The sequence below is a fragment of the Lemur catta genome, chromosome 9 (assembly GCF_020740605.2).
Source record: "Lemur catta isolate mLemCat1 chromosome 9, mLemCat1.pri, whole genome shotgun sequence".
Taxonomy (NCBI): Eukaryota; Metazoa; Chordata; class Mammalia; order Primates; family Lemuridae; genus Lemur; species Lemur catta.
Window position 1 is genome coordinate 84,540,929 of NC_059136.1, and position 26,174 is coordinate 84,567,102.

The 26,174-nt window shown below is 39.8% G+C and overlaps 1 protein-coding gene across 1 annotated transcript in view; it reads left to right on the forward strand.

Moving 5' to 3' along the window:
- The window catches only part of CPA6 (carboxypeptidase A6), a 266,163-nt gene that overhangs the window by 177,082 nt on the left and 62,907 nt on the right, over positions 1-26,174 (forward strand). Inside the window, exons 3-6 of the mRNA XM_045560547.1 lie at positions 7,346-7,470; positions 13,177-13,291; positions 15,210-15,311; positions 17,112-17,216. Of these exons, the coding sequence (XP_045416503.1) occupies positions 7,346-7,470; positions 13,177-13,291; positions 15,210-15,311; positions 17,112-17,216 (447 nt within the window). The remainder of the gene's footprint in view (positions 1-7,345; positions 7,471-13,176; positions 13,292-15,209; positions 15,312-17,111; positions 17,217-26,174) is intronic.

Consider the following 26,174-nt stretch of genomic DNA (forward strand, 5'->3'; position numbering starts at 1 on the left):
TAAATTTATTCCTTCTACAAAATATTTAGTGCCTATTATGTGCCACCCATGGTTCTAAGCACCGGGAATACAGTGTGAGAATGGAAGTGGGGGAGTCCCACTGTCTTCACTCTTGTGGAGATAACAGGGAAACATATATTAGTATGTCAACTGGGTTGAATTGTGGCCCCACAAAAGATACGTCCATGTCCTAATGGGAATCTGTGAATGTGACCTAATTTGGAAAGACGGTCTTTTCAGATGTACTTAAGGATCTCAAGGTGAGCTCATCCTGAATTGCCTGGACGGGCTCTAAATCCAGTGACAAGTATCCTTATAAGAAACAGAAGAGAAGAACAGGTGAAGATAGAGGTAGAAAATGGAGTGATCGATGTAACCACAAGCCAAGGATTCCTAGGGCCACCAGAAGGTAGAGGAAACAAGTCAGGATTCTCCCCTAGAGGCTTCAGAGGGAGCACAGCCCTGCCAACACCTGGATTTCGGACTTCTGTCCTTCAGCACTTTGAGAGAATAAATTTCTGTTGTTTTAAACCATCCAGTTTGTTGCAATTCGTTATGGCAGCCCTAGGAAATGCAAATAACAATTATTGATACCAATGAAATATAATGAAAAGTTGCGGACTGAAAGAAACACAATTTCATAAAGCAGATAGCAAGGTACTTGACCTGAACTTGGCCATCAGAGAAGCTTTCTGAGCAGTCATAGCCAAAGATCCTAAAGGAAGATTCAAGAAGGCTAAATTGGTACAGACCAAACAATTTTAAGAGTAAAAAAGAGTGCAACCCCTATGGAAAGCAATATGGAGATACCTTAAACAGATTCAAGTGGACCTACCATTTGATCCAGCAATTCCATTATTGGGCATATACCCAGAAGAACAAAAGTCATTCTTTAACAAAGACACCTGTACCCAAATGTTTATAGCAGCACAATTCACAATCGCAAAGATGTGGAAACAACCCAAGTGCCCATCGATCCACGAATGGATTAGTAAACTGTGGTATATGTATACCATGGAGTACTACTCAGCTATAAGAAATAACGATGATACGACATCTCTTTGGTTCTCCTGGAGAGAGCTGGAACCCATTATACTAAGTGAAGTATCCAAAGAATGGAAAAACAAGCATCACATGTACTCACCAGAAAACTGGTTTCCCTGATCATCACCTAAATGTACATCAGGGAAGGATACCAATTGGATATCAGACTGGGATGGGGGGTGGGGGGAGGGGATGGGTGTATGCCTACATGACGAGTGCATTGCGCACCCTCTGGGGAATGGTCATGCTTGAGGGTGCAGACCCGGGGAGGTGGGGGGGGGAGGGGATCGAGGTATGAATACATGGCGAGTGCCAGGCGCACTGTCTGGAGAGTGGGAGCGGACGCGCTTGGGACTCTGACTCGGGGGGATGGGCGGGACAGGGACAATGTATATGACCTGAACTTATGTACCCCCATGATGAGCTGAAATAAAAAAATATATAAAAAAAAAAAAAAAAAAAGAGTAAAAAAGAGAGGACACTTTCCAGTATATTCAGATTTTGTGTGTGCTAATATTTAATTAATATGATTATGTAAATTAAATCAAGTACTAATTGATGACAAACTCCATATCAAGTTATCTTACTTAAAAACCTATAATGTAGTACAAGTGCCCTGCCTAACTAACACTTTTCTAAACCAACAAAAAATAAGAATAAATATAGAGCAGGACAGTCCTCCTCCACGCTTCTGTGTTATTTTGGGCAGCTGGGAGGCAGGCCATCTGTTACCAGGTCGCAGGAGCACCTCAAATGTCTTCCCATGTCCCCATATAGGACTTAACCCTGACGCTGCTGGAGGACACCATGTGCCACCTGAGCCAGGTGTGTGATCAGCCCTGAGCCCAAAAGGTAGGTGGTGTGCTTCTCAGAATTAGGGCAGGCCAGTAAGTAAGCACACAGCACAGGAACCAGAAGAGCCATGAAATTAGTGCCAGACTGCATTATGACTTTTTTTAAATGCAAAGAAATTAGTTTTTGAATTTTGAATCACTTATTATTTAATAAATGCCCCCAGTCACCAGGCACTATTTTAAGCACTTTGTGTGTATTAATTCATTTAAGCCTAACAAATCTGTGAAAAATATCCTGTTCACAATCCCATTTCATAAATGAGAAAACTGAAGTGCACAAAGCTAAAGCAAATGGCCCCTAGTCACACAGCTAATAAGTGGCAGAACTGGGATTCAGCCCCACGCTGCCTGGCTCTAGAATTCAAGCTCTTAATCACCGTATTTTCTGTTAATATAACCTCTCTAATCTCAATAATAAACAGTAACATTATTAAATATGGATCAACAAGGAAGAGGTAATTATCATCTTCATTTTACCAATGAAGAAAGCAAGGCTCAGAGAGGTTAAGGAACTTGCCCAGAATCACAAAGATACTAAATGGGAGCCTAAATGTGACTCTAGGGAGTCAGATCCAGAGCCCATGGAATTGACCACCACTGTAGTGGCTTCAAATCCAGCCATGTGCCTTTGTGCTAGGAAACATTCCTGCTTTGTTCATATTCTTGATTTACGTATTGCTTCCTGCCCCCACACGCTTAAAGCCATCTCTAGGTTTTAATCTCCCTAAATGAGGGCATGATCTCACCATGTCCTTCATCTTAACCATACAAAGTGGAACTTTGTCTTTGCTTCTTCCAGCTTTTCTTTTCATATGCTTTTCAAATAGCAATCGTAAGAAATAGCTATTAGTTTTCAAGCTCTTACTATATGCCAGACTCTCGGCTATATGTTTTACTTCTGCTATTCCCATGAATCCTCCAAAAAAGCCTGTGGGTGGGTTGTTTATCTTCATAGTACAGATGAGGAGACTGAAGCTCAGAAATGTTAAAACCTCCCCAAAGTTACACAGAGCTGCCAGAGCTAGAATTTCAGCCCCAGCCTGTCAAATTCCAAATGGAATAGTGACCATAACATTAAACTACCCTCACCTCTTAAATAGATCTGAATATATATGATGGGTGATCACATGAAGGGGCACATGGGAATAGCCAGAAGGCTCTGGAAAGGAGTGTCCTTTCCTGGGGAATATCAGGTGGCTGTTTGTAGCAAAGACCCAAGATGATTGGCAAACAGCTCAAGGCCATCCTAACAAGGTTCTCTGTACTTTTGTTATGTTGCAACCCAGGGTCACACAGCTTTGCAGTTCAGAACCACTTGTCACCTCATGCAGACGTGATCAGACCCTGAGGAAATGGCTGATAGAAATCTACACACAATGGGCTGATTGGAACCTTGAAATATCTGCATATTAATTTATAGGATAAATTACTCCACAGGAAAGACCAGGGTGTGAGACCTACTGACCAGACCCCCTCAAACTCAAAGTCAGGAAGCTGGAAAATGCTTATCCTCCTGGGGTAGTCTCAGAAAATACTAAAGACATGTACAAAGGTCAGTAAATTATGGGCACTGGAGTTCAGCATATCCTGTATCAGCCATTTTGTAGCTGTGCATCCTTGGGAAAGTGACTTAACCTCTATGAACCTGAGTCTTCTCATTCATTAAAATGTATCTACAATTCCTATCTCAAGGTGTTATTGAAAAGATAAGTAATATGTATAAAGTGGGTGATGCTTTACAAATCTTGGATGCTTCTTATTGTCCCCTGTGTCCTGATATAGGCACATGCCTGCCACCCTGACTAAAAATATCCACACTACTTATCCAAACACCCTTTCTCCCAAGTATTACTGGGAAAAACTGATAATTCATTTTAATTTATATTCTTAATATCACAACAAAATACAATTTCTGATTTTGCAAATTCTGTTCAGTCAATTGTCCTTTTGACCTATGCTTTCCGGTGGCATGGTAGTTTCCTGGGAAGCCTTCTCCAAGTCTTGATGTAGGACAAGTTCTTCGGAACTTTCCCGTGGGGAAGCTACTCTTTTCTGTAGAATGAGGATTCTTATTTTAGCGTGTACCCCAGAAAATAACACTTAGACTCATCTCCAGAGTGTAATTCATATTATTGTAGGTACCTGTGTCTCTCTGCCCTCTGCCTACAGCACAATTTCCTCACCTCTACTGGCATTAAGGTGTGGCAGCAAACTGTTAGCCTTAATATCAAAAATCTGTCTCTGTAATGGATTTAGAGGCAAGTCCCAAAGATGATTATAAAGGATTAGAAAATTTAATATACACAGAAAAGGGAAAGATACCAACGTGCTTTTATCTTATGACGGTAAGAAACAAGCTATTCCTCGCTAAAGACCAAAACACATACACACACACACACACACACACACACACACACACACACACACTGTGCTGCTGTGTAAGGGATTAAGAAAAATGTCTGACAATAGTGTTAATTGTGAAAATGAGTTAAATTGGGATGCTGTTGATTCTCCTCTTTTGGAGACTTAAAAGATGTGGTTTAGACACATCTACTAGGGTCAGTTTGGTACAGTCCTAGATGTATCCTTGCCCAAGGGCTGACAGATGGATTGAATGACCTCTCAGCATCCCTTCCAGCCTCACACTTCTGTTTTTCTATGGTCGTTGGACTGGCATGTTAGCTGAGTCAGATTTGCCCTTGCAAGATGGTGGAGTCAGCTGCTTAAAAGGAAACAGGTAGACTCTTTGTTCCAAAAATAAAAGCCTCTCTACCCTGTTCCAGATTAAATTATACCATTAGAGGTTTATTTCCTTGAGTCATGAAGTATTTTTTGGTCTTCTAGAGTTCCCTAACAGAATGCAGACACTGATACCGAAGTGAAGATAAAGTAACTAAACTTTATCAGATCAGGGCTTAGCAGAGATCACAGCCCTACAGCAGGACCAGGATGAATTATTCAGGAAGAGGGAGGCCCAGAGCAGACAAAGGAAGACAGAGACAGGACTATAAAGACAAACTGTGCCTAATTGGAAATGTTACCCAAAGCTCCTGCAGAGATAGGCTCTGCTCTCTCCCATCTGAGTTTGGTCTTGCTGTTGATGAAGGCAGATCTCCTATCAGGTGGGGAAAACTGACCAAGGCACAATAGCATATGGGAGGAGGTCTATACCCATGCAACTGATAGTGATTGGGTGGCTAATGTACACAAGGCACCATTCTAGGCACTTGGAATGGGGGGTAACCAAATGCACAAACCCTTTGCCCTCACAGAGGTTACACTCTGGCAAGAGGAAGCTATGGAATGAAAGAAGCACAAGGTGCTCTAAGAACTGTAACAAGGAGACCTACCCTAGTGGCCAAGTCCCCCCTAAAAAGGGATGTTTCTATTGACATGTGAAAGTTGAGAAGAAATTGGAGAAAGGCATGTGTTGGGGGAGGAGCCAGGTGGAGAATGTTCCATTTAAAGTTACCAAAAGTGATTCAATGCAATCACCATCAAAATACCATCATATTTCACAGATCTTGAAAAAATAATTCTATGCTTTGGTTGTAACCAAACAAGAGCCCAAATAGCCAAAGCGATCTTAAGCAAAAAGAACAAATCTGGAGGCATCACATTAACCAGACTTCACACTACATACAAGGCTTTAGTAACCAAAACAGCATGAAATTGGTACAAAAATAGAGACATAGATCAATGGAACAGAACAGAGAACCCAGAAATAAAACCATCTACCTACAACCAACTGATCTTTGACAAAGCAGACAACATACACTGGGGAAAAGAAGCCCTATTCAATAAATGGTGCTGAGAAAATTGGATAGCCACATGCAGAAGAATGAAACAGAACCCCTACCTCTCACCACTCACAAAAATTAATTCAAGATGGATAAAAGACTTAAATGTAAGGCATGAAACTGTAAAAATTCTAGAAGAAAATATAGGAAAAACTCTTCTATCAATAAATATCAGCCTAGGCAAGGAATTTATGACTAAGACCCCAAAGCAATTACAGCAATAGCAAATAAATGGGACCTGATTAAATTAAAAGGCTTCTGCACAGCCAAGATAACCAAATAATCAAAAGAGCAAATAGCCTACAGAATGGGAGAAAATATTCACAAACTATACATCCAATAAAGGGCTAATATCCAGAATCTACAAAGAACTCAAATAAATCATCAAGAAAAAAACAAATAACCCCATTAAAAAGTAGGCAAAAGACAGGAATAGAATTTTTTCGAAGAAGATCGACTGATGGCCAAGAAACATATGATAAGATGCTCAACGTCCCTAATCTTTAGGAAATGCAAATTAAAAACCACAATGAAATATCACCTTACCCCCATCAGAATGATTCTTAATAAGAAGTAAAAAAAAATAATAGATGCTGGTGTGGATGCAGAGAGAAAGGAATACTTTTACACTGTTGGTGGGACTACAAATTAGTAGTCCCTATGGAAACAACCTCTATGGAAAAACAGTATGGAGATTCACCAAAGAAATAAAAACAGACTTACCATTTGACCCAGCAATCCCACTACTGGGTATTTACCCAAAAGAAAACAAGTCATTTTATCAAAAAGACACTTAAGCTCAAATGTTTATCACAGCACAGTTCACAATATTGCAAAGATGTGGAATCAACCTAAATGCCCATCAACACATGAGTGGATTGACAAAATACCAGAGAGTACTACTCAACCATAAAAAGAAAGGAATCAATGTCTTTTGTAGCAATTTGGATAGAACTGGAGACCATTATCCTAAGTGAAGTATCTCAAGAATGTTAAAGAAACACCACATGTATTCTCTAATAAGTTGGAACTAGCTGACGAGCACAGAGGAAAGTAAAAATTGTTGGAAATCAACAAGGGCGGATGGGGAGGAGATGGGTAAAAACCTACCTAATGGGTACCATGAACACTATTCGGATGATGTGGACACTAATAGCCCTGACTCAAGCATTGAAAACTCTCCATATAACAAAAATATTTATACCTCCTTAATATTTTGAAATTAAAAAAAATAAATAAACTTACCAAAAGCTGTTTCAATTACTACAATTTGCTTATGTAGTAGGATACAGGGTGATTTATATCTTTTTCTTTCTTATGTTTATCCAAATATTTGCACAATAAATAATTTTAAAACAATATCAAACTTAAAACTATTTTATCTCATTTTTACCTTGTGGCTTTAATGTATCAATCTTCAAACTATGACTTGTAAATTATGATCAAACTCTATATGGATATGATATGATTTGGAGCCCAAATTCAAGATCAAATAGGACTTTTATCCTAATGATGCAAGCATTGATTCTAATCCCAAAATACGTTTGGTGTTACTGCATGTAAACAAGATGATGTGTTTGACATTGTGACATGGATCTTTCCCCACCTACACTGAATATGAATTACAGGTTGGTTCCTGCACTATAGGTGGACCTGTGGCAGCCCAGCAGCATCTCTCATGTATCAGAGGGAACAGTTACTGATGTCCATATTCCCCAGAATGGTTCTCGAGCCCTGTTAGCCTTCCTATGGGAAGCCAACATCCAGTACAAGTAAGAATTCCTTTTCAATTGCTATAAAATTCATTTGTATTAGCCAAACATAGTGATATGCACCTGTGGTCCCAGCTACTCGGGAGGCTGAGGCTGGAGGATCACTTGAGCCCAAGAGTCTGAGGTTGCGGTGAGCTATGGTGATGCCACTGCACTCTGCCCAGGGCAACAGAGTGAGATCCCATTTCAAAAAAAAAAAATTCATTTGTACTAAAGTGAACTAAACTATAGTTAAAGGTTATTTATCAAGTGCTTACAACAGTGTTTTAGGTACAGTTTTTCATATTGAGAAAACTGACATGAATCGATTCACCTTGAAGAGCTCATTAGTCTAACCAGGGTGGGAGCGAACACATGGACAGATCATTTCACTGTTACCACTAAGTGATCAGAGTAAACACAGACCCTCTTTCTGTGAAAAAAGGAAAGCAGCTTCGCAATGCCTGGGGTGGGGGGAGGCAGATGTACAGGAGCCTTTCTACAGGAGCCATGTCAGCCAGGCACAGATGAGACCGACCTGGCAGGCAGCGGGAACCACAAGAGCAAAGGGAAGCAGCGTAGGAGCTCAAGCTGTTAGTGTACAGTGCAAGTCAGAGAGCAGAAAGAAAGGATGCAGAGAGGTGGGAAGGCCACGTTGTGGGGAGTTGTGTGCAGGAGTGAAAGCTCAGACCCATCTTGTGGATGGTGCTGTCCTATTGCAAAAGAGCCACATGTCAGTGGGGTGGAAGTGCGGGGAGGCAATAGGAAACTACAGTAACAGTCCAGGTAAGAGATAGTGAGGCCTTAAGTTAGGACGGAGTAGTGGGAACAGGAGAGCATTCAAAAAAAAAATATTTCAGAGATAAAATCACTGGACTCTCCTCTTGGTTGGATGGTAAGTAGGAAAGGAAGAAGTCAAAGGATGACTCTAAATTTTCTAGTTTGAGTGACCGAGTAGACAGATTTGAACAGATCTGGATATTTTGAAGGCTGTTTTTTTAAAGGAATAGTTGGAGCAGTAAGAAGAGAGCAAGTAGAAGACAATCACAGGAGTTAAAGAAGAAAAGAAAGACTTTAGAGAGAGGGAATGGTCTACGTTGCCAGGTGCTGCAGTGATATCCAGTGAGAAAAGGACTGAGAAGTTTCCTTTGGATGTGGCAATGGAAAGTGCACTGACAACTCCAACAGTGGGGTGAGATTGTTATCGGTAGAAAACAGAGAAGCGAACAGGAGGTGAGAATGTGGAGCAGCTCTAAGCAGTTAGAATAAGGGGAGAAGCAGAGAATGAGAAGTGACTACATGGAGATGCAGCAACAGTGACTGCTTGAGAGATCTGGGATTTGCTTACAGAGGGAAATTGGCATGTCTGTTGGTTGAGGGGAAGGACCAATAGGGAGGGAGACACTGATGGTGCCAGAGAGAATGTACAGGTGCAGGACTGGGTGTGAACAGCAGGAAGGACGCCTCCTCCCCAGACTGAAGAGGCAAATGTGGCCCTACCTAACACTGGAAAAAGATCACAGCCAATGGCTAAATTTTCTGGATAAAGTAAGAAGCCAAATTACCTACTGAAAATGAAGAAACAGGGGTTGAAGTGCATTTCCAAAAGGAAAATTGGAGTAAGGACCAAGAAAAGTAGGTGATGCAGAGAAGAGAGATTGCAGCCTTGCTACAGAGTTGAGGTTTCATTGGATCAGACTGTAGAAAGGCCAGGGTGGCAAGGACATTGAGGTTCCCAAGGAGATACTAGGTCAAGTTTTCATCCATGGGGGCTAATCTGGATGGGGAGGCATAATGGGGCCAATGCAAGAACCAAGGAAGGCATGAAGGTCTTTTAAATTGAAAACAGATGTGCAAGAAGCAGGAAGGAAGGAAATTCCACAAAATGTGGGTTGTTGGATACTCAGAGTTCTGGGGTAGAATGTTTACAGCTGGTGACAAGGTCCAGGGTAGCCCCGGAGGAAGTGGTTGACAGGGAGCGTTGGGTGCAGATCTCTGAGGCTGGTGCAGCCAAGAATGGGTGCGCTGAATCACCGGAATCACAGAGCAGGCTGGAATGTCTTCGGCTGATGGTGAGATTAGAGGAGGAGGGAGACAGGTACTCCTGGGGCAGGGCTGTCAGGGCGGAGCCAGGAGCTCTAGGAAAGCAGCCAGGAGTGGCATGAGGTGCGGGAGGATGAGCATTCCAGAAGTTAGAAGATTAATGGGAAAGCAGAGACGGGTCCAGGAGAAAGCTGACCTCCCTCCTCCTGGCCCCATGGTGGGTGTGGGTGAGGGGGCTAGAAAGCCACAGAAGAACATATGTCCTTTACTGTCAAATTTCTGATGGGCCAAGAATATGAGAAAAGTGTGTTCTCTGAAGAGACTGGAGGTTGTAGGGAGTTTATTTTCAGTGGAAGCAGGACTCCAGCGGGCACAAGGAAAAGCGGGTGGTGGAGAGAAGGGGTGTCGGTAGAAGATCTGGGAAGAGAAGTGTGGTGTGGGGAATTCATGAGACAAGAGGGAATGACTTATTTTTCACTGGGAATCCTAGGATTTGAGGGTTGAGAACCATGATTGTAAATGACTACCCTCAACTATCCCAACTTTTTAGCAGGTTGTTGTACTGTCCAAACTGGTGCACAGGTCCCTGATGCTGTCTGGGGGGGGTGCTGGGGGGGCCCATCGCTCTGTGGGTCATGGTGAGGGTCCAGTCTCTCTGAAGGGCTGGGCCAAGGGGTGTCAGATGACAGTGACACCCTTGGGCCACACAGAGACAGCCCTGCCAGAAAGAAATTTACAGCCTTATTAAAGCTGTGATTTGGTTTTTGCAGAAAGGTATTTCATCTGTGCTTCTAGAACAGAATCACAGTTGTGCATAAAACTATTGTTCGTACTGGACACATTTTAGCGGCTGCTCTAGCTTTGAGGGCGTACTGTGATTCTCTGAATGCCTGACAGGAAAGAGCCTAGCAATTATATCTATAGGCGCTCAGTCACAACGCACATGCTTCATTAATTATTATTCAGTAGAAAAGAATCTACCAGTTAGCTTAACAAGTCTCTATTTCCTGCCATTAAATTTAGGTCATGTGGAACTGACATAGAATAAAATATCACACTTTATGTCACAGAGAATAGAGTCTAAAAAATGAGTGTTTAAGTCAGTTGCCTCCTCATGGAGAACGATCATTTAGAATTATTCATTCCGTTGGTCCCAAGATAATAATACATAAGAGTCGATTAAATTCCACGGGCCCAGTAGGTAGAGATCATTTTAATTGACTTTTATTATTGTAGCCTGGAGTATTTTCAAAAGATTATCATTTATTCTGTACAGGAATACTTAATGGCTATACTGATTTTTAAAGTGGGGATAATGTGACCCCATGTGTCTGTCCCCTAGGCGATCAACCCCTCTCTATGAAATGACTCATTCTGCCAGAAAAAAAAAAATTGGTCGTTTTAATAATTAAATACCTGTTAAAAAAAAATACCAATGAAATTTGGATTTTTGAGGGTCCCTCCCCACCCTGGAAGCTTTGGGGAGGTGGTTTTGTACTGAGTGATGACATGAGTTGGAAAGTTCTTAATAGTTCTAGTCATTGCTATGGGAGTACACACAACTAGCCTAGGAATAACAACAGGCCATAAGGAACTAAGAAAATATAACAGTTCATGAAGACCATTTTGAGATTCCATTTCACAGCCTTCTCATCAGTATGCTGGTTTCTGGTCAACTACTTGATGAGGAAAATGGGTTTTGCCCTTCCATATCACAATTATTGTTTGACTTAACATTGGTCTCTTAGGGTGCAACATAAGTTACTAAAAAGAGACCTGTATTAGTTTGCTAGGCTGCTATAACCAAATACCACAGACTTTATAAACTGGAAATTCAAAAGGAGATTCTTGGATAGATTGCTGGCTTTGGCAAATCTACTTTTTTTTTTTTTTCCGTTAGTTTTCTGGGATAGGAAAAAGGAGCCAGGAGAGATGGCTAGCTGGTCCTGGGGAGGGAAAGAGACCCGAAGGTCACCTGCAGTGCTGGAATATGTTGACAGTTTAGAACCACCTCAGCCCCACCCAAACTTGCCTCCTTGCCCCTCCCGGATTCTCCCCCAGCGCAAGGAAGTCAGGACATTGACACAGAGGTTCATCTGGCCCAAGACCTGACTTCACAATATTGTGAAGTTCTTCAGCCCACACGAACCTAGTCATCTGTAACTTCTTACCTTGAGGGGAAAAAAGAAAACACAAATACAGATGGTGTTCAGACTGATGACTTAACGTTCCGCTCATATTTGGAACTGCTGCAAGAGGCTGCCAGGAGACTTGACCAAGCTCTGAGCCACCTCTCCTTATCTTGACTTCTAGAGTGTTTCCAGTTTTAAAGTCCAAAGTTGAAACAAAAGAACAGTAAGTTCATAGTCAATTCCTGATTAAATACTTTGTCCACAGTGGGCACTCAATAAATAACAAATGAGTAAGTGAAAAAGAATGTGCTATACCCAATATGACCCTCAGAAAAATCTATTTCCTTCATGAACCAAAAAGTATTCAGATGGTTCAAGATAATTTTTAAAACCTAAGTGGCTTGTATAGATCAGCCTTGGAAGTCATTTAAAGATGCTCATTACATGGTCTTTTAATAGCCATTAAGCAATAGGTTCTTTTGGAAAATAAAATATGAAAGCAAAGCTTTTTAACCACCTGCCAGGCCCAGAAAAATCACTGAGAGGTTTTCTAATATCTTTAAGTATTGCAAATGAGTGAAGCGCCTTGGTACCTCGTGGTGCTCTAACCAGTGGAGGCTGGTGAGTATTGGGAAGACAAGGCTGTATCTGTCTAGCTCAGATGTCACATCAGGAACATGAATGACTCTGCCTGGAGCTGGTTCCACACAGCCTGGAATCCCCCACCCCGGCCTCAGCCTTTAATTTCCAAGTGCACTCATTCCGCTCAGTTGAGCTCCTCGTCTCTTGGCATCCTTCATACTGGCAGGCAGTGAAATAGCTTTTTCCACTTCTGGGTATTTCTTCAGTTTCCTCTTGAGGACTGTAGCTTCTTCCCTCCTTTCCTTTCTCTCTCTGAGTCTTAGGTCAGGTGTGCTGGCAGGTGACCTAAGAACAGTCTCTGGGTGGTGGAAGGGATGTGAGCACGTGGACACAGCTGGAGAGGGGATGTGGCAAGGGCGTGGAGGAGCAGCCTAGGCCCAGTTTTCATCATGTCACCTGGACGTGGAGTCCCAAGATTGGAATTTGGGTTCACCCCCCAAGTTCAAATTCTGGCTCTGCACTGACCGGCAGAGTGACATGGGCAAGTTCTTAACACTTTTGAGGCTCAGCTTTTCCATTTTTAAAATGGTGATAACAACAGAATGTACCACGTAGGGCTATCAGCTACGATCACGTACATCAAACACACAGCACAGTGCAGGCTCTCGGGAAGTCCTCAAATGTACGCGTTCGTGGCCATCACTTGGTTGTTGTAGCTGCTCAACCAATAATAGTTGTTATTACTACTGTTATTATTTGAGTACATCTGCCTATTAATACTTTAAATTTATTACCTCATTTAACAGTTTTCATTTCCTGAAAAAGAACATTTTCCCAACATTTGGTATTTTTATAAATATCGATTGCCATAGTCCTACTTTACATAGATGCATATGATTTTCTTTGGTTGTTGCCTGATTTTTTTATTATCTCAATTTCCTTTTCATCACGTCTATCATTTCAAATCCAGGATCCTCATAGAAGATCTCCAGAAAGCACTGGAAAGGGGAAGCAGCTTACAAACCCAGAGAAGTCGAAGGTCTCTTCCTGGATATAATTATGAAGTGTATCACTCCTTAGAAGAAGTATGTAATAAAAGAAGCTTTTATTGCTTTTTTTTTTTTACAAGTGCATCTTTATCATTTAGTTCTAAAGATTGAGGGAGAAGCATAAAGACAGAGAAGGGGCTACGTGAAGAGTATGTACGTGCAGCCGTCGTATGGCCTGGGCACCTCAGTTCATGTATCTCTTCCATTAAGTCTTTTACTGCTCTGTAAGAACTAACAAACTAATTTAAAGTTCACCTGCTTTGCCCAACCCTCCCCTACGAAGGACACGGGAAGTGCAGTGGGAGAGTGAGGTAATGTTATAATAACAGTCACAATGGCCTGAACTAAAAAGCCGTGGAGTGTAAAGCGAGTCAGTGTTTGAAGGCAGTGATTTGGCCGAGGGGTAGAGAGGACTTTGACACTTGCCCTGCACCCTCTGCACAGTCGAGACCTCCCAAAGGCCAAGCTCTGTGTGTGGCACCCCTGCACTCTGAATACGCTGTTATCTATTCTACCTGGAAAACTCACAGCCCCCTCCTCCGTTACTGTTCACCTGGACAACTTGTTATTCTTCAAATTTTAGCTGAAACAAGAAGGTGGCTGTATCTACTCTCCCAGACTGGATCAGACCCCTCCCTCCACCACCGCTACCCCGTACTACCTGCCCCCACAGCACACAAATGTGATACCTGTCACAGTTTTGAATTATGTAATCATATGATTATTTGATTAATGCCTTTTTCTCCTAATAAGTTGCAAGTTCCATGCAGGCAGGCCATTTCTTTCTGGTTCACCACTATATCCCCAGGGGCAGGAAAATAGAGATCTTCAAATAGATAATTGTTGACAGAATGAATGAATGAATGAATGAATGCATATGTACATTTTCCATGCTTCCCCTGTACTGGACAAAGGAATGCCAGACATAAAATTAATGAGATCCTATTCTAAAGAGTATTTTGTATTATCTTGATGTCAACTCTCTTCTCAAAATTATTTCCACGTATTTCATGTCTCAACACACATTTTTGAAGCTTGAAATAAGAAGCAATGGAAAGGTTTTAGATAACTTGGCACACAAAAGTGCCGTTAACATGCACTAGAAAAAAGTCAAATTTTAAAAATATAATATAGATATACATATACATGTGAGATATATATATATCTTGCACATCAGATTAAATAAGAATAGAAATAAAAGAAAACATGGGTACTTTCCAAAATGTATTTTATATATTTTTTTCAGCACAGACCCTTTTATATCATGGAACAGTGAAACACTTTGGTGTTATTTCTTTACTCCTTATGGGGCTTTTAAAGTCAGAAATGAAACACCTTATTCATCCATCTTAAATGTACCTTCTCCTGATGACAGATAAGCGTGTGTGAATGGATCAATGCAAATGTATCACTATCTCTGGTGAAATTATTCAGAGTATGCCCTCCAATGTGCAGCTCGGTAGAATAACCTTTAAATGCAAAAGATAATGCCTTTTTCTTAGCATCTTCTGTTCAGTGGCAAATTATAATATATGGAACTTTAAGAAACACTTTCAGGTAGTTTGGGCAGTTTTCCTAAAGCTGATTTATTTCTTTTCCTCTTAAATACTTGTGAGAAAATGGAAATAAATTTTGTTTCAAGAAGAAACCAGAACACATCAATTAATTTTTTTTTAAACTCTACCATTAGGTATTAGTGATAAATGGTAGGAGAAGGTATGCTTTAAAGCAGGGACAACACATGCATCATGTGCTACCACCCATAAAGGCAGAAAATGTAATTTTAAGTGTTCAGAGAAAATTAAAAATAGAAAATTGTTTTTTTGTTCAATTTTGTACTCCACGTGTGCTCTTTGAATTCTGAGACCTACTGTTGTCTTTTTATTACCTTTGTTCTCTAAAAGCTCCGTCATTGTGAGAGAGTCTGACATGGTTGTTATTTATTTGTTCTTAGATTCAAAATTGGATGCATCATCTGAATAAAACTCATTCAGGCCTCATTCACATGTTCTCTATTGGAAGATCATATGAAGGAAGAACTCTTTTTATTTTAAAGGTAAAAATAAGAAATTGTTAACTAAGTAGAAAATATTTACCATACACTCATCATTTTCAACTTTGATGTATGGGAGAGATGAATGAAATGCTGTGTCATAGATTCTTATATTGAACATCATCTGATCACTTACGAAATATTTTCCCTTAGGTTTTTGAACCATGTTTAATTTTTTTGCTAACATATTTAGAGTCATTGATACAAATTACTTGTGAGTTGGCACTACTTAAGATGAACAAGTGCAAAACTATATAAACGTGTAAGAAGACATGCATTATTCCCATCCTTTGATCCTACATTTTCCTCTAGCTACTGACTTATAGCTCTCCATCCTGTGTTAGCCAAACTTCTAAAAAGATTCACCTGTAGTGGCCATCTCTACTTTCTCACTTCCCGTTCCGACTTTGCCCAGCCTTTGCCGCAACACACCTCTGAAACTTCTAAGTTCAGCAATGACTCCTAGTTGACCTTCCTCCTGTCTCTGGCCACTCATATCTTGTTCTTGTTCACTGGCTCCTCTTGTCCTGTCCTTTCCTTAGGGTATGATAATCAATCCCCAGGACTATCCTCAGCTCTGCTTTCATACCAGAAACCCTCTCTAGATGGGCACATCTGTGCCACAGTTTCAGCAATCATCCCAGACCTTTGTATCCAGTGGGGTCCACTCTCTGGGGCCTTAAATTCATCCATCATTGCCTACTTGACATTCTCACCTGTGTATTCACAAAAGTGCCTCAGACTCAGAATGGCACCTCTCTCCTCCCAGTTCAGAAACATGAGCATCATCCTAAATTCCTCTTATCTGGTACCTCTTATTCCTTTTATCTTGTACCCAGGGACTTCCGTGTCCAGCTTCATCTGTCATGCCTCCCTCAGATGGCAGAAACAGTTTCTCAAATATGATGTGCTCAGATTCTCTTGCAAGCTTGAGATGCCTTCCTCCAACTTGTCTGCCAGACATGCTGCAAGTCTTGCTCAAGTACTCCAGCACTCTTCTTCTGAGAAACTTTCATTCATTCTCCAGGAAAATTCAACACAACACTCTGTGTTTCCACAGTAACTTACGGATATTCACATCATAATGGTTGATGGATTGCTTACACGTCTGCCCTCCCCACTGGCTTGTAAATTCCTTGTCCTTTCATCTTTCAATCTCCTGTACCGAGCACACTGTCTGACATTAGAAAGGATTTCCTGAAATATTAGTTGAGTGAATTAATGAATAGATGAAAACTAGATCCCCTATGAATATAATATCAAGAGCTACCTATTGATTACTGGGTTAGAAACTAGGTTAAAAATAATACAGATAGTAGAGTTGTAAAGAAAAATCTGTCCCTTGATTCTACAAATCAAGTTGTTTTATGTTTCCATTTTGTGGTGCAATAAAGTTAGAATTTATCCACCTATAAAACATAGCTATTTCTTTAAGAAATATTCCTTGGGGTAAAGAGAGAGAGAGAAAAGCAGGGGGGACGGGGAAAATTTAGCTTTTTACTTAACAGTCACATATTATTAATATATTAAAATGGAAAAGAAATCCTTCCTACTTTAGGGATTTCCCTTTTCCTTTTGTATTTTCTATTTCTTTTATTATAAATTAGGGGAATAATTTTATTATTTCTACATAAACAAGGCTGGACTTCTGAAGTAGATAAGAAATCTCTTTATCTTTTTTATGTATTTCCTAATGAACAAAACTATAGTGAAGAATTACGCTGGAACCTTATAAAATTATGCTGGTCAGTGAATCCAAAAATAAAAGCCTGAGTTGGTTACTGTGAATACTCTTGTTTTCAGCTGGGCAGAAGATCACGACCTTACAAAAGCGCTGTCTGGATAGACTGCGGTATTCATGCCAGAGAATGGATCGGTCCTGCCTTTTGTCAGTGGTTTGTAAAAGAAGTAAGTTAAACCTTTTACACAATGTCCGTTTCAGCCAGTCAGTACTTCCATGTGTTTTCATTCGGCTCCAGGAACAAAGCAAGATTTTAAAGCCGGTGATACCTGATTGAATGATGATAAAGCCTTGATTTTGTGGGCTGCTTTCATGTTTACGAACACCTCTCCCAACCCTGGCTCAGATTCTCCTAACCTCCGCCCTTGGAAGTGGGAATTGACAGCCCTCATTACAGAGAAAGAACCTGAGGTTCAGAGGCTTTATGAATTTGTGACAAATTAGGAACCAACTATAGCAGCAGGTAGATGGCAGACAACTAAAAATCCAAGTCATGGTGTTCCAGAGCAATTTCTTTTATCATATTCGGTTCTGTATCACCTGCCTTTCCCCCTCAAAATGATCTCACTTATGCTATAATAGTAAAGAGGTGAACAGTGATTGCATTGTGGCCTCCTGGTATAAGTCTGTAATTTAGATGCCAAAAGACCGTCAGCATCTGTGGATTTAATATCCTCAGTTTCAGTTATTTTTCAGTAACCCTAATAGTTGATGATTCTGATTTCTCATTTTCTGAACACTTCGTTTGAATCATGAGTCCTCTGAGCTAGTGTACTGAGTGGGTCCCTATCCTAAGAGTGGGCCAAACTTTTGGGCCAACACTTTAATATGTTCTAATATTTTTCTATTCATTGTCAAGTATATTACATACTTTCACTTTCATGAGTTGTTTTTTTAACCTTCACTTACAGTTTAAAAAAAAAAAAAAACTCTTGAAAGAAAACCAACCACTAGTAATGAAAGTGAAAAAATCTAAGGAAAGGATGTGTCTTAGCCAGAAAATAACCCTACAAATTTCTTTAGTCCTTCACTTATAGAAAATTACTAAGAAAACAAAGGATATTTAAATATATCAGTTGTTTAATATGTTTCACTGTGTTTTGGGAGAAATTATGTGCCCTAGTAGAATTTGTGGACTTTGAAGACTCTCCTAGGTCTTAGAAATTATACCTCACAAATGTCAAAGATGTACTAAGTTTACAAAATCTGTCTCTCAGTCACTACCAAACCCACAAAAAAATCCTTAATTTCATAATTATTACGTAATAAAATTTTCTAACTATTCCTACTCAGTTTATTGAGTAATTCTCATTCTCGTAAAACACTGTTTTATCCTGCTGTGACAAATGCAAAAGCTAACAAGAAATTAATTCTATTACCTTGTATCAAATGTCTGATGTATACATAGCAATATATTATTTGCTGTTTTAATATTTGAGGGAAAAAAAGAAAAGAAAGAAAATGGTTAAGTGTGGAACATCTATTGTTTATGGCCCTGTGTATTGATGAAGGAGGTAAGAATGTATCTCCCAAATATTCCAGCGAAAGTGTTACCTCATTACCCTTTGCAATATGTGCAGCTTCTACTTTACAATATCTAAACCTACCTTGTTTATGTGGTTACTGTTAGGGAGTGAATTCATAAGCAGGTAGAGAAAGACTTCTTAACACAAAGATTAGGAGACAAAGAAGTAAAAAATTTATTTTGCTTTTTCAGAGAAAGAGAGGGAGGTAGGGAGAGGGAAGGGAAAGAGAGAGAGAGAAAAGAGAGAATAGAAAGAGAAAAAGAGAGAGGAGGAAGAAGGAGAGGCCACAGCAGATGAAGAAAGAAAGGAAGTGCTGGGCAGCTGAGGAAAAGCAGCTTGGTGTTTTTAAAGGGTAAAAGGCGCTTTTTTTCCTTTGCTGCAGACTGATAATAGGAGCAGCTAGCAGCCGTCTTTCCTTCCTTTTTTTCTTTCCTCTGTGAGGCTGGCTTATCAGGGTCCTGGAAATGTGGTCCTGGCAGGAGCTGAGGCGCAGAGCTTGCACCACTGTTGTCTGCTTAGGGCTCTTCAAGGCTGTGAAAACAAACTCTCGAATAAGACAATTTTAATCTTAAAGACAATGAGTTGAATCCCAGGTGGCTGATTAGACAAAAGGGCAAATATGTTATGTTTTTTCTTCAAAGGGGCAATTATGTGCTGTGAGTTTATTCCTCTTACTTCTCTGTTTGATAGAAAACAGAAGAAACAGAAACTTTCTCTGTTAGCTAGTTTATTAACAAGGCCATTCTTTCAGTTACCATCAGTCTTATTCCTGCACCAACTCCAAGGGAAGACTCTGTCCATCTTGTTCACTTCCAGATCCCCAACATGCAGAACAACACCTGGCTCTTAATAGATTTTCAAATATTTGTTAATGAATGGGAATGAGGAGAATTCAGTGGTAATGATTTGGAAAGACTTGTCAAATCATCTGACAGGGTATGGACGGTACCATCTGGATTTTTGCAGTGCACAACCTGTACAGCCATGTACAACAGCCCTGTGATCTGAACTAAAATTCCAAGAAAGAGAAAGACAGTGTAACCACAGGAAAAGGAAGAGGCAGGTACAATGACCATCAATTAAGGGCAGTTGATTTTGGAGCAAGAACAAGAAGCATCAATTAAGATTAGGGTCCATTTCCACAAAGATGAGTAAGGAAAGACTTCCCTCCCCACCCTCCTCCCCCCTGTGCCAGGCCGTCTTCACATGTGCAGATGAGTCAGGCCATTCCTGAGCCTCTGCTACCCTCTCTGCACCTCTTTCTCTCTCACCAGTCATGACTGGCACTCGCCTCTCCACTTTACCCATGCATTTCCCACATGACTAAAGCAGCAACCAGAAATGTGGAAAAGGAGGCCTACAGATCACTCACCCCAGTGTCTTTATGGGAGCATTTGGGCTGTCAACATATGACAGCCATGTGGTAGCAGTGGCAGAAAGTCAATATGGCATGCTTGTAAAAAATAATGTTTTCATCTTTCTTCAAAGACCCCATTTCCATTAACGGTGGCAGTGGGGACAGGGAGGATGGGGTTGTCAGGGATTTAAATAGCCTTACATCTGCCAAGCATTGGTACATCGTCTCTTTCACACTAACTTGGTCCCTTTGTTAAATCCTCAGCATTCCAGGGGTGGCTGATCCAGGAGGGGCTCCAGGCAGTGCCCTTTCCACAGGGTCACCTCCCCTCTCACCACAGAAGTCCCAGGACTGGCTCCTAGGCTCTGCACTCATCTAATTTCTATGTCCCCTCTGGGAGTATCATGGAACCGCTGCCTCCCAGGAGCCCAAGAGACTCCAGAATGCTGTGTCGCGCCCTTTCTCGGCTGATGCATGCCAGCTGTCCTCTGCTGGCACATAAGAATAACGTGGGGTGATATCCTCCCAGAGAGACACACGGTGAACAGGACTGAGGTCCTTTTTTCTCTCCCCCGCCCAATTGTCAGTAGTTTCTATCATCTCTTGACTTTCTTGGAGTTTCAGCCACAGGTGTCATCAGAAGCATAAAGTCTGTCTTTCTCCTGTTGCTTTCTCCCTTTCTTGGGTGCTTTTACCCAAAACTCAACAGCTTAAAACAACAAACATATATTATCTCAGTTTCTGTGGGTCAGCAATCCAGGTGTAGCTTAGCAGGGTGCCTGTGACTCAGAGTCTGTCACAAGGCTATAGTCGAGGTGTCAGCTGGAACCCCAGGGATGAGGACATGTGGCTTGAGTGGGGTAGGATGTTCCCAAGCTCATTCATGTGGCTGTTGGTGGGCCTCGCTGGCTGTGGGCCAGAGACATCAGTTCATTGACACATAGGTCTGTCCCTAGGGCAACTCAAAACATGGTACCTGGCTTCCCTCAGAGCGGGTGAAGGAGAGAACAAGAAAGAACAGGCCCACAGTTTTTTTGTAACCTAATCTGAGAAATGACTTTCTATCACTTTTGCCATATTCTGTCCGTTGGAAGTGAATCACCAGGTCTAGCCCATACTCAGGGGGAAGGGATCACACAGGGCACAAATACCAAGAGGCAGGAGTCACGGGGGACCACCGTAGAGGCTGCCTGTCACACATTGGTAGGACTCTTCCTATAGCCACCACTGTAATATTTGCATCCTTACCCACATAGGAACTGGAAGAAAATGTATCAGCACTTCTGGGATCCTATTGGAGAAGCAGATTACATAGGGATTACATGCACACAGTTAGAAGTCAGACAGCCCTGGACTGAAATGTCAGCTCTGCTACTTACTAACTGTGGGATCTTGGTGGCAAGTCACTTAACCTCTCTGACCATCAACAAAATGAGGGTAATGATAGTGTGTGACACATCGGGTTACTGGGAGGACTAAATGATACAATGCGCAGAAAAGATTTAACAGAGTGTTTGGCATATAATAAACACTTAATAAAATCAACTAATTAGTATTGGTATCAGCAATTTCATATTTTTAAATAAGGAACATAAAGAGAGCAATTAGAAAATCAGCAAGGATATAACAGAACTCAAAAACACTATCAACCAATAGGATCTAAGAGACTCCACCCAACAACAGCAGAATACACATTCTTCCCAAGTGCCTATGAAACATATACTAAGATAAACCATATCCTCAGCCAAAAACCAGATCTCAACAAATGTAAAAAAATTAAAGTATGATCTCTAACCACAATGAAATCAAACTAGAAATTGACAGCAGAAAGACAACAGGAAAATCTCCAAACACTTGGACATTAAACACACTTCTAAATGATCCATGGGTCAAAGATTAAATCTCAAGGGAAATAAAAACATACATTTGAACTGGATGAAAATGAAAATACAACCTATCAGCTGGGAGTGGTGGCTCACGCCTGTAATCCTAGCACTTTGGGAGACCAAGGAAGGAGGATTGCTTGAGCTCAGGAGTTTGAGACCAGCCTGAGCAAGAGCAAGACCCTGTCTCAAAAAAAAGAAAGAAAAGAAAAAATAACATTTGTGGGGTATGGCTAAAGCAATGCTGACAGGAAAATTTATAGCACTAAATGTATGCATTAGAAAAGATGAAAGGTCTCAAAACGATAATGTAAGTTCTTCCCTCAAGGAAGAAAAAGAATTAGAAAATAAACCCTAAGCAAGCAGAAGGAAAGAAATAATAAGAGCAGAAATCAATGAACTTAAAAATGGAAAATCTTAGGAGAAAATCAATAAAACAAAGAGCTGGTTCATTGAAAAGATAAATAAAATTGACAAAGATCTAGCAGGAGAGACAAAGAAAAAAAGACAGTGGATGCAAATTACCAATATCAAGAATGAAATGGAATATTGCTATAAAACCTGTGATAGCAAAGGAACAGCAAGAGCATACAATGAATAACACATATAAATTTTACAACTTAGACAAAATGAACGAATTAATTGAAAATACAAACTGTTACAACTCATGTATTATGAAATAGATAATCTGAATATCCCTGTAACTATTAAGAATATTGAATTTATGATTTTTAAATTCCCCCAAAAGGAATCTTAAGGCCTGGAAGGTTTCACTGGAGAATTCTACCAAATGTTCAAAGAAGAATGAACACCAATTCAATCCCTTTCAGAAAATAGAAGACGAGGGAACACTTCCAATTCATTTTATGAAGCCTGACACCAAACAAGACAGAGACATGAAAAGGAAACTCAGACCAGTATCTTTCTTAAAAATGATGTAGAAATCCTTAACAAAATACTAGCAAATAGAATTTAGCAATCTATAGAAAGAATTATACACCAGGACCAATAAACCAAATGAGATTTATTTCAGGGATGCCAGCCTAGTTCAATAAGCAAAAGCTAATCCATGCAATCCACTGTATTAAAAGCCAAGGAAGAAAAATTATATGATCTTATCAATTGATGCAGATGAAGCATTTAACAAAATTCAACACACATTCATGATCAAAACTCATAAAATGGAAATAGATGAGAACTTCTTCAACTTTTTTACAAATATCTACAAAAACATACCGCCAACATTATAATTAACAGTAGACAACTGAATGCTTTCTCCCTAAGATCAGGAACAAGGCAAGAATGTCCATTCTCACCACTCTTAAGTGACATTGACATAGTGCTGGAAGTCCTAGCCAGTGCAGTCAGACAAGAAAAGGAAATAAAAGGCAAACAGATTGAAAAGGAATAAATAAAATTATCCCTGTTTGCAGAAGACATGATTATCTATAAAGAAGATCCCAAGTAATCTGCAGAAAAATTCTGTAGAACTAGTGAATTCAGCGAGGTCACAGGATACAAGATAAACACACAAAATCAATTGTATTTCTATGTAATAGTAATGAACACATGGATGCTGAAATTTTAAAAATACAATATCATATACAATCACTCAAAAAAGTAAAATACTTAGCTGTAAATCTAACAAAACAAATACAGGACTTATATGCTGAAAACTACAAAATGCTGATGAAATAAAGAAAATGTAAGTAAGTAGAGAGGCTTAGCATATTCATGGATTAGAAGACTTACTATAGTAAAGATGGTAATTCTCCCAAATTGATACATAGATTTAACACAATTGCTATCAAAATTCCAGCAAGCTTTTTTGTAGATATAGACAAGATTATTCTAAAAGTTATATGGAAATTCAAAGAAAGTAGGAGAGCTAAAACTATTTTGAAAAAGAATGAAGAAGGAGGGAGGATTCATACTACCCAATGTCAAGAATATCATATACCTACAATAACTAAGAGTTTGTGGTATTGGTACAGGGATAGACACAGATAAATGGAACAGATAGAGAACCTAGAAATAGATCCATGTAAATATTTCCAACTGATTTTTGACAAAGATGCAAAAGCAATTCAGTGAAGGAAAAACAGCCTTTTCAACAAATGCTGCTAGAGCCATTGGATATCCATAGGCAAAAAAAAAAATGAGCCTCAACCTAAGTCTAGATCTAGACCTTATATAAAAACTAACTCAAAATGGATCATGAATTTAAATGTAAAATTGTAAATCTATAAAACTTTTAGGGAGAAAAAGCATAAGAGAAAATCTTCAAGATCTAAAGCTAGGGCAAAGTGTTCTTAGATTTGACACCAAAAGCATGCTCCATATAAAGAAAAGTTGATAAATTAATTGTACCTTATCAAACTTAATCAAAATTCAAAACCATTGCCTGTGAAAGACCTTGTTAAGAGGATGAAAAAGATAAGCTATAAACCAGTAGAAAATGTATGTGAACCACATATCTAATAAAAGATCCATATTTGGAATATATAAACTCAAAACTTTACTTAAAAAAGCAAGCAATCCTGTTAGAAAATGGACAAAAGACATGAAGAGACATTTCACCAAAGTGTATATATACAGACGGCAAAGAGGCACAGGCAGAAAGATGTCATTAGGGATATTTAAATTAGAGCCAAAATGAGCTGTCACTATACACCTATCAGAATGGCTAAAATTAGTTATATATAAATAGATCTATGTCTATAGATCTATAGGTGGATCTATACATATATGGGCATATATCACCAAATGCCAGGGAAGATGCAGGAAACCAGGTCATTTGTACATTGCAGGTGTGAATGCAAAACAGTAAAGCTATTCTTGAAAAATTGTTGGCAGTCTCTTTTAGCATACAACTACCATGTGACCGAGTAATTGTACTCCTGGCATTTATCCCAGAAAAATTAAAACTTATGTTCACTCAAAAACCTGTGCACAAATGTTTATAGCAGCTTTATTTATAATAGCCAAAAACTGGAAACAACCCAGGTACCCATCAACAGGCAAATGGTTAAATAAACTGTAGTACATCCATACCACAAAAAACTACTCAACAGTAAAAAGAAACCAACTATTGATTCACACAACAACCTGGATAAGTCTCTAGAGAATTATGCTGCGTGAAAAAAGCCAATCCCAAACAGATGCCTACTGTATTATTTCATTGATAAGTTATTCTTGAAATGACAGAATTATGGGAATAGAGAACAGATTAGTGGTTGCTCAGGGCTAAGGAAGGGGTGGAGGTTGGAGGAGTTGGTTGTGGCTATAAAAATGCAACACGAAGGATCCTCGTGGTGATGGAAATGTTGTGTATCTTCACTGCATCAATGCCAACACCCTGATTGTGATGTTATGCTACAGTTCTGTAAGATGTTACCACTGGGGGAAAATGGGTAAAGGGTACATGGTATCTCTTTGTATTACTTCTTGTAATTACACGTGGATCTACATTTATCCAAAATAAAAAGTTCATTGTAAAAATAATAGCCAGGCTCCATAGCCCTAGTTTCTGTTCTCTTTGGAACCTAGAGAACCATCTCTTACCTAGAGAAACCGAGGCAATTTCATCCCTGCTCTCACTTCCCTGCTGATGTGGTTTTCACAAATTGATGATCATTGAATTATGTTGAAAAATATAGAGCCATCACTTTTCTAATTTCAATACTTGCTACCTCTTTTTATTTCCTAATATTCACATCATACATTTTTTATAGATATAAAAATGTAAGCAGGTACACTTTGATTGCAAAATCTTTCTCTTGTTGAATGCTTGCTTATTCTAGGTTAGCAGCACCATCGCTGTTGTTGTATCATATTAATGGTATCATGGGGTTTTGATGGGAGAGCAGGAAGAGGATCATTGACATGATGAACTTACTACTGAAATGTGTACTACAGATGCTCCACCATAAAACTAAAAAGGAGCTTTAAGAAATACTCCCTTTTGGCAATAAGGTTTCCTTAAATTTGTCATGGACCAAGAGAGATGATACAACCCTAAATTCACAAAAGAAAGAAAACTAGAGTAGATACATAGAGAAGTAAACAGAGATAAATATGCAGAACTTGGAGGTTTCCTTTCTGCAAAGGTAAGCAGGTACTATTTACTGGACAGTAAGAGACTTAAACCTGAGAATGGACAGAGCACAGGGGACAAAGAACATAGACAACAAGTAGACACTTATGAAGAGGGACACTAACAAAACTTAAAAGCAATGGACTTAAAAATTAAAAGTAAAGGAAACTACCAAGTTCAAAATAGGGTTTAAAACAGTTTGGCTATTCCTCAAAAAGTTAACCATAGAGTTGCCATATAACCCAAAAATTCCACTTCTGTGT